General features: G+C 40.1%; 1 protein-coding gene across 2 annotated transcripts in view; it reads right to left on the bottom strand.

The window, feature by feature from the left end:
• Positions 1-15095, bottom strand: part of LOC126298637 (uncharacterized) — a 247974-nt gene that overhangs the window by 167740 nt on the left and 65139 nt on the right. For both annotated transcript variants that reach the window (XM_049990048.1, XM_049990047.1), the window contains exon 8: positions 12745-12811. In XM_049990048.1, the coding sequence (XP_049846005.1) occupies positions 12745-12811 (67 nt within the window). The remainder of the gene's footprint in view (positions 1-12744; positions 12812-15095) is intronic.

The raw sequence follows: 15095 nt of genomic DNA on the forward strand, positions 1-15095 counted from the left end.
AATAATCTGAGTTATTACCGCTTGAGGTGTAACAAAAGATTGTAAATTTATGGTTTTCAGCCCAGGAGGAAAGTCGTTGCACGTGGATATCGCAACTAATCTTGTCTTTTAAATAGCAGTTTACGAGTTCTAGCCACTATTGATCTCGTAAAAGGAAGCTAAGACACATACTTCTGTGTCAGCTCTATGGTAACGTGCTGACCTGTGAAAAAGTGTCTGTTATGGTTCGCAGTTCCAGTCTCACTGAGTGTAGCGTTTTTATCCCTTCTGTGAAAGAGCTACAAACAGTCAGATGTAACATCGATAAGAAAATACTTGCCCATAGTGCAATAGTGAAAAACTTACAAAGATGCACAACAGGTAATGCCTCTTTCCACTGCTGACAAGCAAATTTTGGGTTTCTAGGAATACATAACTTTATTTATGAAATGCCACATTTGCATACCTCTTCAGTATGACACAGCATACCAATGAAACACAGACCCAATCAAAATCTAAGTGAGTAGTAGATAAGGGCACGCTCGTGTACAGATATTCAGTTTTATTAAAACAGACTTTCGTGGTAAGGTTATCGTGGGTAGTTTTATTACATTTCTTATAATACAGCTCGCAATTTTCGTAAGGTTTCCTTAAGTGTTGTTAAAACAATAGTAATCATGAGAGAGAAATTAATCATTAACGATGTATGCGAATTCTCTGATGTTATCTATAACAGTCTGAAAATGCACATGCGGTTTATTGATTGTAGAAAACTTGTTCTGAGTTAAAGCTGTCAAACAAGGTTTGAAGAAGAATAAAATGCCACTACCAGATGACAGCTAATGTAGAAAATACTTTTCCGACGTATTTTGGCACGATGCGCTCTCCCCATTCATAATACAAAAGTTTCGAGATGCGTCTGCTGCCTGGTTGTCTATTAAACATGAAAAGAATAAAATGTTGCAGAAGTTAGCCCTTTTCCCACATGCGACTATTTTGGGCTGAGAAGTGAAGGGAATTATGTTACAAGTTCCATTAGATTGATAACTTTAGCAGACAGCAGAATTGCGTTTTAAAAAATATAGCAGTGAATGTACTCGAGACATCTTATCTACCACGCGTGATACTTGGCATTACACTACTAGCTGACACATGGCTATGACAGCTCCAGAAGTCAACAACAATTCTTCCAGAACTTCTGCATTCCACAGCGCTGTGGGATAATGCATATGGCCAGGTCAATACTTACGAGATACAAACAGTTATACCTTTTCTTTGTTTTCAACAAACAGATAGCTCAAGTGGAAAGGAACACTTCCTATTTAAATTTCTGCATCCTACACTGTTGGCAGTTCTGTGTAGGTGGCAGTTACGTCATTTTATTTTGGTGATTACAGAATAAAGTTGAATGTATGCACTGGGTAGCAGAGGCAGCTAGTTCATGGTGATTCGGTCAACCAAGTAAATGAATTTACTGAACATGCTGCAAATTGATACAGGGAGCCTGTGTGTCCGAATTCTCAGCCAGTGTGGCACAACAGCGTTAGGATAGAAAAATGAGCCCCTGAGCAGAGGATTTGGTGGTCTGTTGGTAGTATGATAGGTTCATAAATCTATGGTCTGCGTTCGGTTCCAACTTTGGTCAGTGATTTTTATAGGGAGAAACAGATTCCATTCTCTTCTGGCTAAGACAAGTGAAGAAGATATAATGGCATTGTGGTCTGAAATTCACTTTAAAAATGATATTCCTTCTCTACCAAGTAGACGTTAGGTTAAGCCACATATAGAAACTCTTATTACCAGTAAGCTTTCTTATACTGGTTATTTATTTTTAGTGACGAAACAAACGCTATGTACATCTATCTACATCCATCTACATCCATACTCCGCAAGCCACCTGACGGTGTGTGGCGGAGGGTACCCTGAGTACCTCTATCGGTTCTCCCTTCTATTCCAGTCTCGTATTGTACGCGGAAAGAAGGATTGTCGGTATGCTTCTGTGTGGGCTCTAATCTCTCTGATTTTATCCTCATGGTCTCTTCGCGAGATATATGTAGGAGGGAGCAATATACTGATTGACTCTTTGGTGAAGGTACGTTCGCGAAACTTTAACAAAAGCCCGTACCGAGCTACTGATCGTCGTTCCTGCAGAGTCTTCCACTGGAGTTTATCTATCATCTCCGTAACGCTTTCGCAATTACTAAATGATCCTGTAACGAAGCGCGCTGCTCTCCGTTGGATCTTCTCTATCTCTTCTATCAACCCTACCTGGTGGGGATCCCACACTGCTGAGCAGTATTCAAGCATTGGGCGAACAAGCATACTGTAACCTACTTCCTTTGTTGTCGGATTGCATTTCCTTAGGATTCTTCCAATGAATCTCAGTCTGACATCTGCTTTACTGATGATCAACTTTATATGATCATTCCATTTTAAATCACTCCTAATGAGTACTCCCAGATAATTTATGGAATTAACTGCTTCCAGTTGCTGACCTGCTATTTTGTAGCTAAATGATAAGGGACCTATCTTTCTATGTATTTGCATCACATTACACTTGTCTACATTGAGATTCAATTGCCATTCCGTGCACCATGCGTCAATTCGCTGCAGATCCTCCTGCATTTCAGTACAATTTTCCATTGTTGCAACCTCTCGATACACCACAGCATCATCTGCAAAAAGCCTCAGTGAACTTCCGATGTCATCCTCCAGGTCATTTATGTATATTGTGAATAGCAACGGTCCTATGACACTCCCCTGCGGCACACCTGAAATCACTCTTACTTCGGAAGACTTCTCTCCATTGAGAATGACATGCTGCGTTCTGTTATCTAGGAACTCCTCAATCCAATCACACAATTGATCTGATAGTCCGTATGCTCTTACTTTGTTCATTAAACGACTGTGGGAACTGTGTCAAACGCCTTGCGGAAGTCAAGAAACACGGCATCTACCTGTGAACCCGTGTCTAAGGCCCTCTGAGTCTCGTGGACGAATAGCGCGAGCTGGGTTTCACACGACCGTCTTTTTCAAAACCCATGCTGATTCCTACAGAGTAGATTTCTAGTCTCCAGAAAAGACATTATACTCGAACATAATACGTGTTCCAAAATTCTACAACTGATCGACGTTAGAGATATAGGTCTATAGTTCTGCACATCTGTTTGACGTCCCTTCTTGAAAACAGGGATGACCTGTGCCCTTTTCCAATCCTTTGGAATGCTTCGCTCTTCTAGAGACCTACAGTACACAGGACACTTATTCAATCTTTTATGTGAGCTTCTGTATGTCGATAAAATTGGTTCTGATCTGGGAATGCAACTCAGACCACCCTTAATGCAGAATTTGTTCCCTTCGTGACAATACAGCTCGGCTACAAATTGTTGTTTGTCAAAAGTGCAGATTCCTCAACATCTCCACATATTGCGTGTGAATGGGTTCGAATCCTGGCCCGGCACTAAAGATTTAATTATGTATTATCAAGCTCTACCATGAGAACACCTATCTGCTGGTGGATAATAATTTCGATGTTTGACATTTTTGACTTCCAATGAGACACAGAACTATTTGCGAGATCACTGTAAGTTCAAGATGTTATTCCGAGCTGCTGGTGAAGAAAAATTTGGTAGCTGACGTCTCTTTTTGTGTAGTCAACAACGATATGTGTGGAGCTCTATTCCCAGTCAGCACTGAACTCTTCGTCATATTAATTCTAGTTCAAACATGCTCACATGTCGCTGCTGGTGCAACAAACCCATATTTACCATTCTTTTTCTCTAGAATATAACAACGATAGGTGTTGGGTTGGAGTCCTGGGAAGGAAAAAATTAATGTTTCGTCAAGTTATTTCAGTTAAAACATCTAGCTACTGCCAAGAAAATGCAATATGTCACCGTTTATTGTGCTTCAATATCTATCTTATTAGGTTCTGTGTTCAAATCCCTGTCCAACACAAAGGTTTACCACATGGCATTTCAAGGAAGTTACTTGTTAAGAAGCAACATTTAACATCTCTCTTAGTTCGTTAACAGGGCAACAGGTGCGGAGTAGGAAATTTAATGTTGGTATTTACTAATTGCTACTGTCTGAAATTGAGGTATATCACTCTGTATGCCTAATCAGGAATGACTGTTAGTTTGCATCAGTCAAGAAATCTTTGCTTAGTCTGCATGACCTGGGTTTGAATCCATATGCAGAACGAGACGGTTCGTCGTGTCATTAGAAGTTGATACATATTCTCAACTAGCTGCTCGTGAATAACTTAAATTATTAATGTCTTTTTGTGTTAAATAATAAGTACGGTATGTTATTTTGAAGAGGAAATCATGAATACGACCAACTTATTACGTGCATTACCTATCTGACATAATAATGAGAGTGGTAACATTTCAGGTATGTCATTTATTGTAATAAATGTGAGCGTACAAGCCTTAAGGACATTCTTACCTGTGACAAGGTGTTCCCTGATATTTGTACTATCGTAGCATTACTTGACTTGTTGGAACCATTTTCAATAGCCAAACGACTGCACCAAGGAGCGATTAGAGTACCTGCTAGACAGCTGCATTATGTGGGTTGCATGCGAATCAGGCGAAATGCAATTCAGGTCGTTTGGATAGTTTTGAGCATGACTGTACATGGCATTCTCAGCAGAGAAAATCTTCATAAATCCAAATAAGATGAGATACTATTATAGAAATCATCACATCTCAAAAATTTTGGAAAGTAGTGAAACAGATCGTTAGTTGAAACTTCCTGGCACATTAAAACTGTGTGCCTGACCGAGACTAGAGCTTGGGAACTTTGCCTTTTGCAGGCAAGCACTCTACCATCTGTGCTACCCAAGCACAACTCACAACTCGTCCTCACAGCTTCAGAACTAGTACTCATGGAAGAAAGGATAGTGCAGAGACGTGGCTTGGCCTCAGCCTGGGGGATATTTCCGGAATGAGATTTTCACTCTGCAGTGGAGTGTGCGTGATATGAAACTTCCTGGCAGATTAAAACTGAGTGCCAGACAGAAACTCGAATTCGGGAACTTTGCCTTTCACAGGCAAGCGCTCTACCATCTGAGCTACCCAAACACGACTCATGACCCATTCTCACAACTTCAGTTCTGCCTAGGTTCGCAGAAGAGCTTCTGTGAAGTTTGGAAGATAGGAGATGAGGTACTGGCAGAATTGAAGCTGTGAGAACGGGTCATAAGGCGTGCTTGGGTAGCTCAGCTGGTAGAGCGCTTGCCTGCGAAAGGCGAAGTTCCCGAGTTCGAGTCTCGGTCCGGCATACAGTTTTAATCTGCTAGGAAGCTTCATATCACTGCACATTCCGCTGCAGAGTGAAAATCTCATTCTGAAGGTCATTAGTTATTGGCACCTCTCCTATCACCTTTCTTGTAGAAGGGTTTAGCAATGGAATATTTCAGTCTCTCTGGAGAAATGCTTTACTATGTGTTGCATTGCGTATTTCAGATAAGACAAGGATTATTATATTTCTCTGTTGGAAACACCATCAACTCAATATGAACTTTTAGTTTTGACAGAATATTTATTTCCTTAATTTCAGAGGGAGATGTCGGTGATACATCCGTATGACTGTCTTTTACAATAGTTGATTTTACAACATAATGCTGTGATTTTTCTCTGGAGCTATTTGTTACTGTATTTTCTACTAGATTTAAGAAATGATAATTAAACACATTGGCTACCTCTGACTCACCATTTATAGCCCTTCCATTTAATTCGGTAGTGATGTTATCGTGTTCTTTCAACAGTTGTCTTCACATATCGCTACATTCCATATACTAATTTCTGATATAATAAGCATGTTCCTTGATTCTGCAATAAAGTTTATTAATAATTTTGAATAGTTTTTGTAGTGTGCAATTATTGCAGGATCTTTACTTGTTACCAAAAGATACATTTCCCTTCTCCTTTCACAAGATACTTCAATACCTCTAGTGAACGATGATTTTAGATGGCTGTTTACTGCTATTTTAAGATTAGCTTATTTGGATAGCTATTTTCAAATAATGATATGAATTCATTATGGAACAGATTAAATTTTGTGTCAGCATTCCGCTTATTACAAATTTCATCCTCTTGTAAACTATTTTAAAAAACAATTGTTTTGGAGTCACTAATTAACATGATATTCACTCAGGCATATTGCAAGGCACCATATTATTAATCCTAACTGTGCATCATAATAAGAGAGAGCATTTGTTACTGGTAATACAGTTATTTTCTTGTCTGAGATTCAGCAAAGAAAACATCATCAACTTTCAGACAGTCGTTCTTCCCGCGAACCATACGCGACTGGAACAGGAAAGGGAGATAATGACAGTGGCACGCAAAGTGCCCTCCGCCACACACCGTTGGGTGGCTTGCGGAGTATAAATGAAGAAGAAGTAGGGGCCCAATGTCCTTATCCACCTGTGTTAGAAAGTTAATTACTGAGATTAAATTGTAGGATACAAATTAGGCTTCCAGGTCACTTTTCCTATCAAAATCCTTTAGAAAATCTACACTGAAATCACAACAGACAATTAATTGCTTGCTGTTGTCTTACACACAGCATAGTAAGGAATCCAAATTTCTCATAAACAGTTCAGAATTTCCCAGTGGAGATCTAATAAGTTACAATTAGAAGTAAACTATTTTTCAGTATTAATCCACAAGCATACACTTGTACATGCTGATCACTACTAAATCTACTTCTCTCAGTGTTTCGGAACTTGTGTTCTGTCTCAATGCACATAATAACTCCACCTTTTTTCCATATTAGTTCTACATGAGTAAGATGCTAGAGCATAATTCTTCATATTTAACTTTTCTAACCCTGTGGTTATGCGGTTCTTGGATAGCCATGGGATGTCTATCTTTACAGAGCTGTCCAAATTTTCTAAGCAGACAAGAAACTCTTTTACTTTGTTACTCAGTCGCCGGCCCGGGTGGCCAAGCGGTTCTAGGCGCTACAGTCTGGAACCGCGTGACCGCTACAGTCGCAGGTTTAAATCCTGCCTCAGGCATGGATGTGTGTGATGTCCTTAGGTTAGTTAGCTTTAAGTAGTTCTAAGTTCCAGGGGACTGATGACCTTAGAAGTTAAGCCCCATAGTGCTCAGAGCCTTTGAACCATTTTGTTACTCAGTCCTCTAATATTCTGATTAAATATGCTAACATTACTTTTCTGTTTATTCTTTGTAGGGATATTCTGTTATTTTAGCTTATTTCACATCAATGTGCCCGAATCTTGACTCTGACATAAAAAAGTACATCTCGGAAACCAGTAAGCACAGGGATCTCACTTTGTGTGAGTGTAGCCTATATACACACTCAGCAAGCCACTGAAAGCTGCATAGCAGAGGGTACACTTTACCACTACTAGTCATTTCCTTCCCTGTTCGACTTGCAAATACGGTGAAGACAAGCTCTCTCCGAGAGCTCTAATTTCTTTTATCTTACCTTCATGGTCCTTACGAGAAATGTATGTTAGCGGCAGTACAGTCATTCTGCAGTCAGCTTCAAAGACCAGTCCGCAGATTTTCTCAGTAGTGTTCCTCGCAAGGAACGCCGCCTTCTCACCAGGGATTCTGATTTGTATTCCCAAAACATCTCTGTAATAACTGCTTATTGTTCAAAGGTAGCAGTAGCAAATCCAGCAACCTCTCTCTGAATTGCTGTGATGTCTTCCTTTAATCCAAGCTGTTGCAGATCCCAAACATTCAAGCAGTACTCAAGATTGGTCACAGCAGCATCCTATATGCAGTCTCCTTTACAGATGAACCACACTTTTCTAAAATTCTCCAAAATAACTTAAGTCAACCATTTGCCTTCCCTACCACAGTCCTCACATACTTGTTCCATTTCATACCACTTTGCAACATTATGCCTAGATATTTAAACAACATGACTGTGTCAAGCAGTGCCTTACTAATGCTGCATGCGAACATTACGAGTTTCTTTTTCCCACTCATCTTCATTAACTTACATTTTCCCCCATTTAGAGCTAGCTGCGATTCATCACACCAACAAGAAATTTTGTGTAAGTCATCTTGTATTCTCCTACCATCACTGAACTTCAATACCTTTCCATACACCACAGCAACACCAGCGAATAACCACAAATTCCTGCCCTAGGGCAGTCCTGATGATTCCCTAGCCTGTGATGAACATTCAACATCGAGGACAACATACTGGATTCTATAACTTAAGAAGTCTTCGAGCCACTAACATAACTGTGAACCTACTCCATACACTCACATCTTCGTTAACAGCCTGCAATGGGGCATCCTGTTAAATGCTTTCCAGAAATCTAGAAATATGGAATCTGCCTATTGCTCTTCCCCTGTAGTTCACAGTATATCACGTGAGAAATGGGCAGCTGACTTTCACATGAGCAATGCATTCTAAATCGTGCTGAATTGTGGACAGAACCTTTTCTGTCTCAAAGAAATCTATTACATTCGAACTGAGAATATTTTCAAGAATATTGCAGCAGATTGATATTCATGTGAAGGCCTTGTTTATCATATACCCACCTCCGAACTGTAGCAATAGGCACTGCACTCATGTGCAATTTCATTTCAGTCAGCAGCATTGTGCTCAACTCTTTTGTTCACATGGCTCACAGCAGTGTTAACCAAAGGCTGGTCATGGCACTGCAGAACCTCCACAAAACTGACACTTGTATGTTTAACTGCATCCTAATGCTATAATTTCTGTCTTTAGGAAAGCTGTTCCCTGCTCCACCTACTATGATATGTTGGTCCTCTTGTCAACATCTTCACACAGATTCCCTCTGTCCTCTGGCTAAGACTAGCACTTAACTTCACAATACTTGTGACCCACTATGTAGCAGCAAGACTCATTTTTTCCTACTCTTTGTTGCTATCCATATAAAGTTTCTTGGCTAGAAATCTGCTGTGCCCTAGTATATTTTCAAACGAAAGTGCCAATCAATGTTTAATTTTTGTGTTATGTACAGCATTGGCATGAGACAGCACTCATCTTGTATGACTATTGAAACGTATGCTATTACTCCCCTTCCTGTTTCTTAGACTTAAACACGACGATGCTGCAGCCCTGGCCAGGTCTGCAGTTCGTTCTGCCACATAATAACTACATGCTCGGTCTTGTTTACATGCCTGTCTATTGCTAAATACTTCCACCATACAGTAATTGTTTACTCCTCCCAATGCTTTTAATTTTGACTTTTCTGTATGTCACAAGATATGATTTATGCACATTAGTTTAGGACAAACAAATAAATAAAACATGAACTAGTTACAAATGTTACCCAACACATTGATACAATACTCGTGACCTTGCTGGTAAATATTAAAATGTAGACTTTCACGGCGGGAAATGTCATGTCTATTATAATTATCCGGGCTGTTATGCCGTGGTAGGTTGATGAATTCTGTGTCAATTCACAACATTTCGTCTCCGACTGCAGGAGACATCTTCAAGGTGGTCCGTAGCTCGATGGAAGGTCCAACACACCCACTGGCTCGCTACTGACTGCCGCTAAATTCCGTATCCGCGCGCTCCCGCGCCTCGGCATGACGTCACGTGTTTTGAAAATGTCATTGCAATTGGCCTTTTGTAATATCCGCTTGTGGCCGCTAGTACTTGCGTCTCCTCGAAAGGAATACTGTGGTTCCCTGGCTGGAAAGCATGCTCCACAACAGCTGATCGTTCCGTTTCTCCTTTTCTACAGTTTCCCTTGTGCTCTTCCAAACGTTTAGAAACAGTTCTTTTAGAAGTACCCACATAAACATCACCACAGCTGCATGGGATTCTATACACTCCAGCTTTTTCCAATGGTTTGCGAGCATCCTTGGCAGGCTTAAGGTATTCCTTTATCTTCCTGGCGGGCTTGTAAATTGCGGTAATATACCACTTTGTCAAGATCCTCCCTATTCTTTCCGTTACATTTTTAACAAACGGCAGGAAAACCTTAGATTTTGCAGTAGCCTGTACGTCAGTATGATTTCTGCGTGGCTGCCTCAACGCACGTTTTATTTCGGCGGACTAATATCTGTTCTTCATTAGTGCGTTGTGGAGATGTTCCATCTCAGAATCGAACAACTCAGGTTCACAAATATTTCTAGCTCTGTCTGCTAACGTCTTGATAACAGCCCGCTTCTGTTGTGGGTGGTGGTTCGAATCCCGGTGCAAATAACGGTCCGTGTGCATGGGTTTGCGGTATACTGAGTGACCCAAACTACCATTTTCATTTCTAAAAACAAGCACATTGAGGAAATGTAATTTGCCATCTACCTCCTCTTCCATTGTAAATTGAATTCTCGAATTTATACTGTTCAGATGTTCGTGGAACCGGCTTAGTTCCTCCCTACCATGTCTCCACAGCACAAACGTGTCATCCACATATCGGAACCATACATTTGGTTTTTTGCTGACAGTACCTAAGGCCTGTTCTTCGAATTTCTCCATAAAGAAGTTTGCAATTACGGGGCTTAGTGGGCTTCCGATAGCCACGCCATCTGTTTACGCATAAAACTGTTCATTCCACTTGAAGCATGTGGTCGTCAAACAACAGTAACAGTTCTGAAATATCGGCAGGAAAAATTCGATCCAGCTGTTCCAATACATCATTAAGTGGAACCATGGTAAACAGCAATACCACATCGAAGCTGACCAATATGTCCTCTGGCAGGACCACTATGCCATTTAATCTGCTGATGAAATGTGTCGAATTCGTTATACAAGAGTCCTAACGGCCCACATGTGGTTTTAACAGCATAGTCAAAAACTTGGCTAACGAGTAGGTGGGCAAACCAATGGCACATAGTATGGGTCTTAACGGCACATTTTCTCTATGAATTTTGGGCAATCCATAAAGCCTCGGTGGTAGCGCATTCGAATTGCACAGACCTTTCTGTACACTCTCTTCAATGGAGGACTTTTTTATTATTCGCGACACAGTTCTGAGAACGTTGTTAGTGGGGTCCTTATTAAGCTTCCTATATGCTTGCGGATCCAGTAGATCAGTAATTTTACTCTGATAGTCGGCCACATCCATAACCACAGTTGTACTTCCTTTGTCAGCTGGGAGAACCAAAATACTATCTTCCTCATTCATGAGTTTTAAAGTTCTTCTCTCACTCACAGTTATATTACTTTTCGGCAGTTTTGCATTGGCTAATATTCTCACTGTTTCTATACGGATTTCTTCAGCTGTTACAGAATCCACACTGGGAATTCCTGCTTCTACACTGGCTATAATTTCTTCCGTGGACACAAAACATGGACTAACAGCAAAATTTCCTCCCTTGACAAGCACGGATAACGACAAATTGATAATGGTCTGGGAAACGTCTAAATGCCAAACAGTCTGATTAGGTAGCAAATTATCAAAATTCTTCTGTCTACTAGATGTTGTCAACATACGCTTCCCCATGGTATCATGCAGTAGTCTCTCAATTCGGGATTCGAACCACCACCCACAAGACGTTATCGGACAGAGCTAGAAATATTTGGGAACCTGAGTTGCTCGATGCTGGGATGGAACATCTCCACAGCGCACTAATGAAGAACGGATATTCGTCCACCGAAATAAAATGTGCGTTGAGGTAGCCACGCAGAAATCATACTGACGTACAGGCTACTGCAAAATCTGAGGTTTTCCTGCTGTTTGTTAAAAATGTAACGAAAAGACTAGGGAGGATCCTGACAAAGCGGAATATTACCGTAATTTACAAGCCCACCAGGAAGATCGAGGAATACCTTAAGCCTGCCAAGGACGCTCGCCAACCATTGGAAAAAGCTGGAGTGGAATGATCAGCTGTTTCGGAGCATGCTTTCCAGCCAGGGAACCACAGTATTCCTTTTGAGGAGATGCAAGTACTAGCGGCCACAAGCGGATATTACGAAAGGCTCTACAGGGAGGCAATTGAAATCGCTAAACACCCAAATAATTTCAACCGAAAGGAGGAGGGCGTGATATTAAGCGGTATATGGATGCCGGTGTTAAAGAAGATATGTACCACCCATCCACTACTGGGTGATGGCAACTGCGATTGATGGCGATGGACAGCGGCCAATTGCACTGACGTTTTCAAAACACGTGACGTCACGCCGAGGTGCGGGATCGCCAGACACGGAATTTAGCGGCAGTCAGTAGCGAGTCAGTGGGTGTGTTGGACCTTCTATCGAGCTACGGACCCCCTTGAAGATGTCTCCCACAGTCGGAGACGAAACCTTGGGAATCGACACAGAATTCATCAACCGACCACAACATAACAGCCCGGATAATTAAAATAGACTTGCTGGTAAATGATAAGGCTCTTCTTGTGAAACACTTTAAAAAATGATGAAAAACATATGCCACATCTGCTAAAACGTATGACTTAATTTCACAAATTAGTGGTCACTCAAAACAGATGACGAGGATTGTAATACATTCAGAGAAAGTTAAAAAATTCAACTGGGAATATCATTATAATACTAAATTTTCTAAAACAAAAGGGAAATTCTGCCAGAATTTCCCTTGATGTAAGTGTGGATAAATATATGATATGGAGAAACGAAAGTGAAAAAACCGGAAAACAAAAAAAGTCAAAGAAGTTTATAAGGTATCTCTACTTTATGAATGTTAAATCAGTGGAACATAGTTAAAATGGAAGTTCAAAATTTTGTAAGTTTTTCTCTAACACTCTGCTGCAATCATTATATGTCACACTCCATATGCTCATTGTGACAATCAACTAAAATAATAAAATACTTCAAGACAGTCCTTACCTGGGCTTCCAGGTCTGCTGCATTATCTGTTTCACGTGGAACAAGCAAGCCTTCGCCAATTGGTAATCTGATCAGAAAAGAAAAAGAAAGATACTGAAATCATAGTAATATAGATGATACTAAACTGGAGTCATTACAGTTATCAGGTAAACAAGAAAGTAAGATTTGATACTTCCTAATTAGTCTATTTGTGATGCCTAATGACATTAATTATAACATATGTGTGACATATTCCAATCAGCTGTCTTTGTTTCTGCTGTTAAGATGTACGATTTGTTATAAATTTCAGAATTACCTAACTGTGAAGCTGTACATATACACATTAAAAATAGAGACAGTTGTCCGGCACATGTCTAAAATATATCATTAATAAATACAGCTGAATACCCAATAGTTCCATTTAGCACAATGGATAAAAAAATGTAATGAAGTCACATTAGGAAAGTTTATAAAAAATTACTTCTTATTTCTTCCTATCTTATTAATTCTCCTACAAGTACAATAGTTTACATATTTCCTCATTTTATGCCTATAACTTTTAACATCACCTAGAACATTCCATTTTTTCACTGCCTTCTCTATTATAAAAATGGCAGACACCATTCACTTCTTCTTGGACAACACTTTTATTTTCATTCATACACTGTCTCAGCTATAATAAGAGTGCACTGATAACATAACGATCATACTGAAAGTATTGGGAAACTATAATGGGTTGCTGCTTTTTCATGAACACAGCTTCATGTTATTTCAAAATTATCTTTCTTCAACCCATGTTTGTATATCTGTTCAAACCATAACTGTAATCTTGCAGACAAGCTTTCTACACAAGAAGATGAGGTCAGCCTTCTGCATCACGAGAGAGATATAAAATAAAAAGAATATATCCACAGAGGCAAAGATAAGCCACTACAAGGCAATGGTGAGGAAAGCAGTATTATATGCTGCTGAAATGATGACACTAGGAAGAAATGGGGCAGAACAACTAGGGAAAGAAGAGAGAAAAATCCTGAGAAAAATACTATATCTCAAAAGAGGTGGAGGCAAAGACCTACGGAAGAATTGTACTGGAACACGAGAACAATATCCGGGGAAATCAGATGCAAAAAGGCAAGGTTTGCTGGACATGTAGTTAGGTCGAGTAAGGACAGAATGACGAAGAGAGTGTGGGAAACAACAGGGAGGACAAGGGGAAAGACAGGAACCAAGTGGGTTGTTGAACTTCAGAAGTACTGGTTGGAATTGGAGATCAAGGTCGAAGGAAAGAAAATTGGAAGAACAAATATATACTGACCAATATACCGGAGATCACTGACAGAAGAATACAGAAAAAGATTAGAGTGTCACCAATGGAGCCGACAGGAGAAACGGAAACTGAAGATCTCGGAAGAAGAGTGGGAGAGAAGAAGAGAAAGAATGAAGAGGTTCTGGGAAAAGAAGAGAAAAATGCAGTCCACGAAGGGGCTACCCATAGTCCTACAGAGGCTGTAACGCAAGAAGTAGAAGAAGAAGAAGGCTGTTCTGTAATACTTCGTACTTCAGATGCAAGTGCAGCTGCTTTCAAGGCTGAAAACAATAGCTACAAGAGATATCTTCCACTTCTGGAAAGAGTGACATGGATAACACCCATAAGGAGTACATGGATTGATATAACTTGAGGATTTTCCAGAAACACGAATGTCCTCACTACCCACTGTGGTGGAAAACATTCCACAAAGCCCCAAGTATGGCTGCTTCTTTTAGATTCTATCAGGAGTCTTAAAAATCATGCTCCAGCATAATGATCTGCAGTTGCTGTCCCACCTTCTTCAAGTGTGATTGTGCAAACTGAAAATGCACACCATTCCTTTCACCATAATCCTTCAATGCTTTCATTTTCTTGAATCAACATTACAAGGGATATATAGAGACAGAACTACCCCTTTCCGTTATGTCAAACAGGTTCAACTTCATTTTGCCACATGTTACGGTGTTGAATAATGATTGTAAGCTGCCAAAATTTAACCCAGTAAGTATCTATTGACAAAACTCCATATACTGAGCCTCCCATTACCAGTGACAGATTTACATATAGGCCAACTAAGCATGGGCCTCGGGGCGGCACCTTAAGGGGGGCGGCATTTTTTGCTCTGTACTCATTTTAACCTTTTACATTTTAAAATAATTGCACTTTCAAACAACAAAAACTTTTAATATTGTTAAACAACTTGCTAGTTTAAATAAGCCTCAAGAATGAAATTTGACAATACAAACTTGGAAATGTACATAGTTTACTTGGTGACTGAATGGTAATTTATACAGGGTTTCTGTCTGGTATCATCTTCATGATTGTTCAAAATATTTTGAAGTAA

Source organism: Schistocerca gregaria, chromosome X (genome assembly GCF_023897955.1).
Source record: "Schistocerca gregaria isolate iqSchGreg1 chromosome X, iqSchGreg1.2, whole genome shotgun sequence".
Taxonomy (NCBI): domain Eukaryota; kingdom Metazoa; phylum Arthropoda; class Insecta; order Orthoptera; family Acrididae; genus Schistocerca; species Schistocerca gregaria.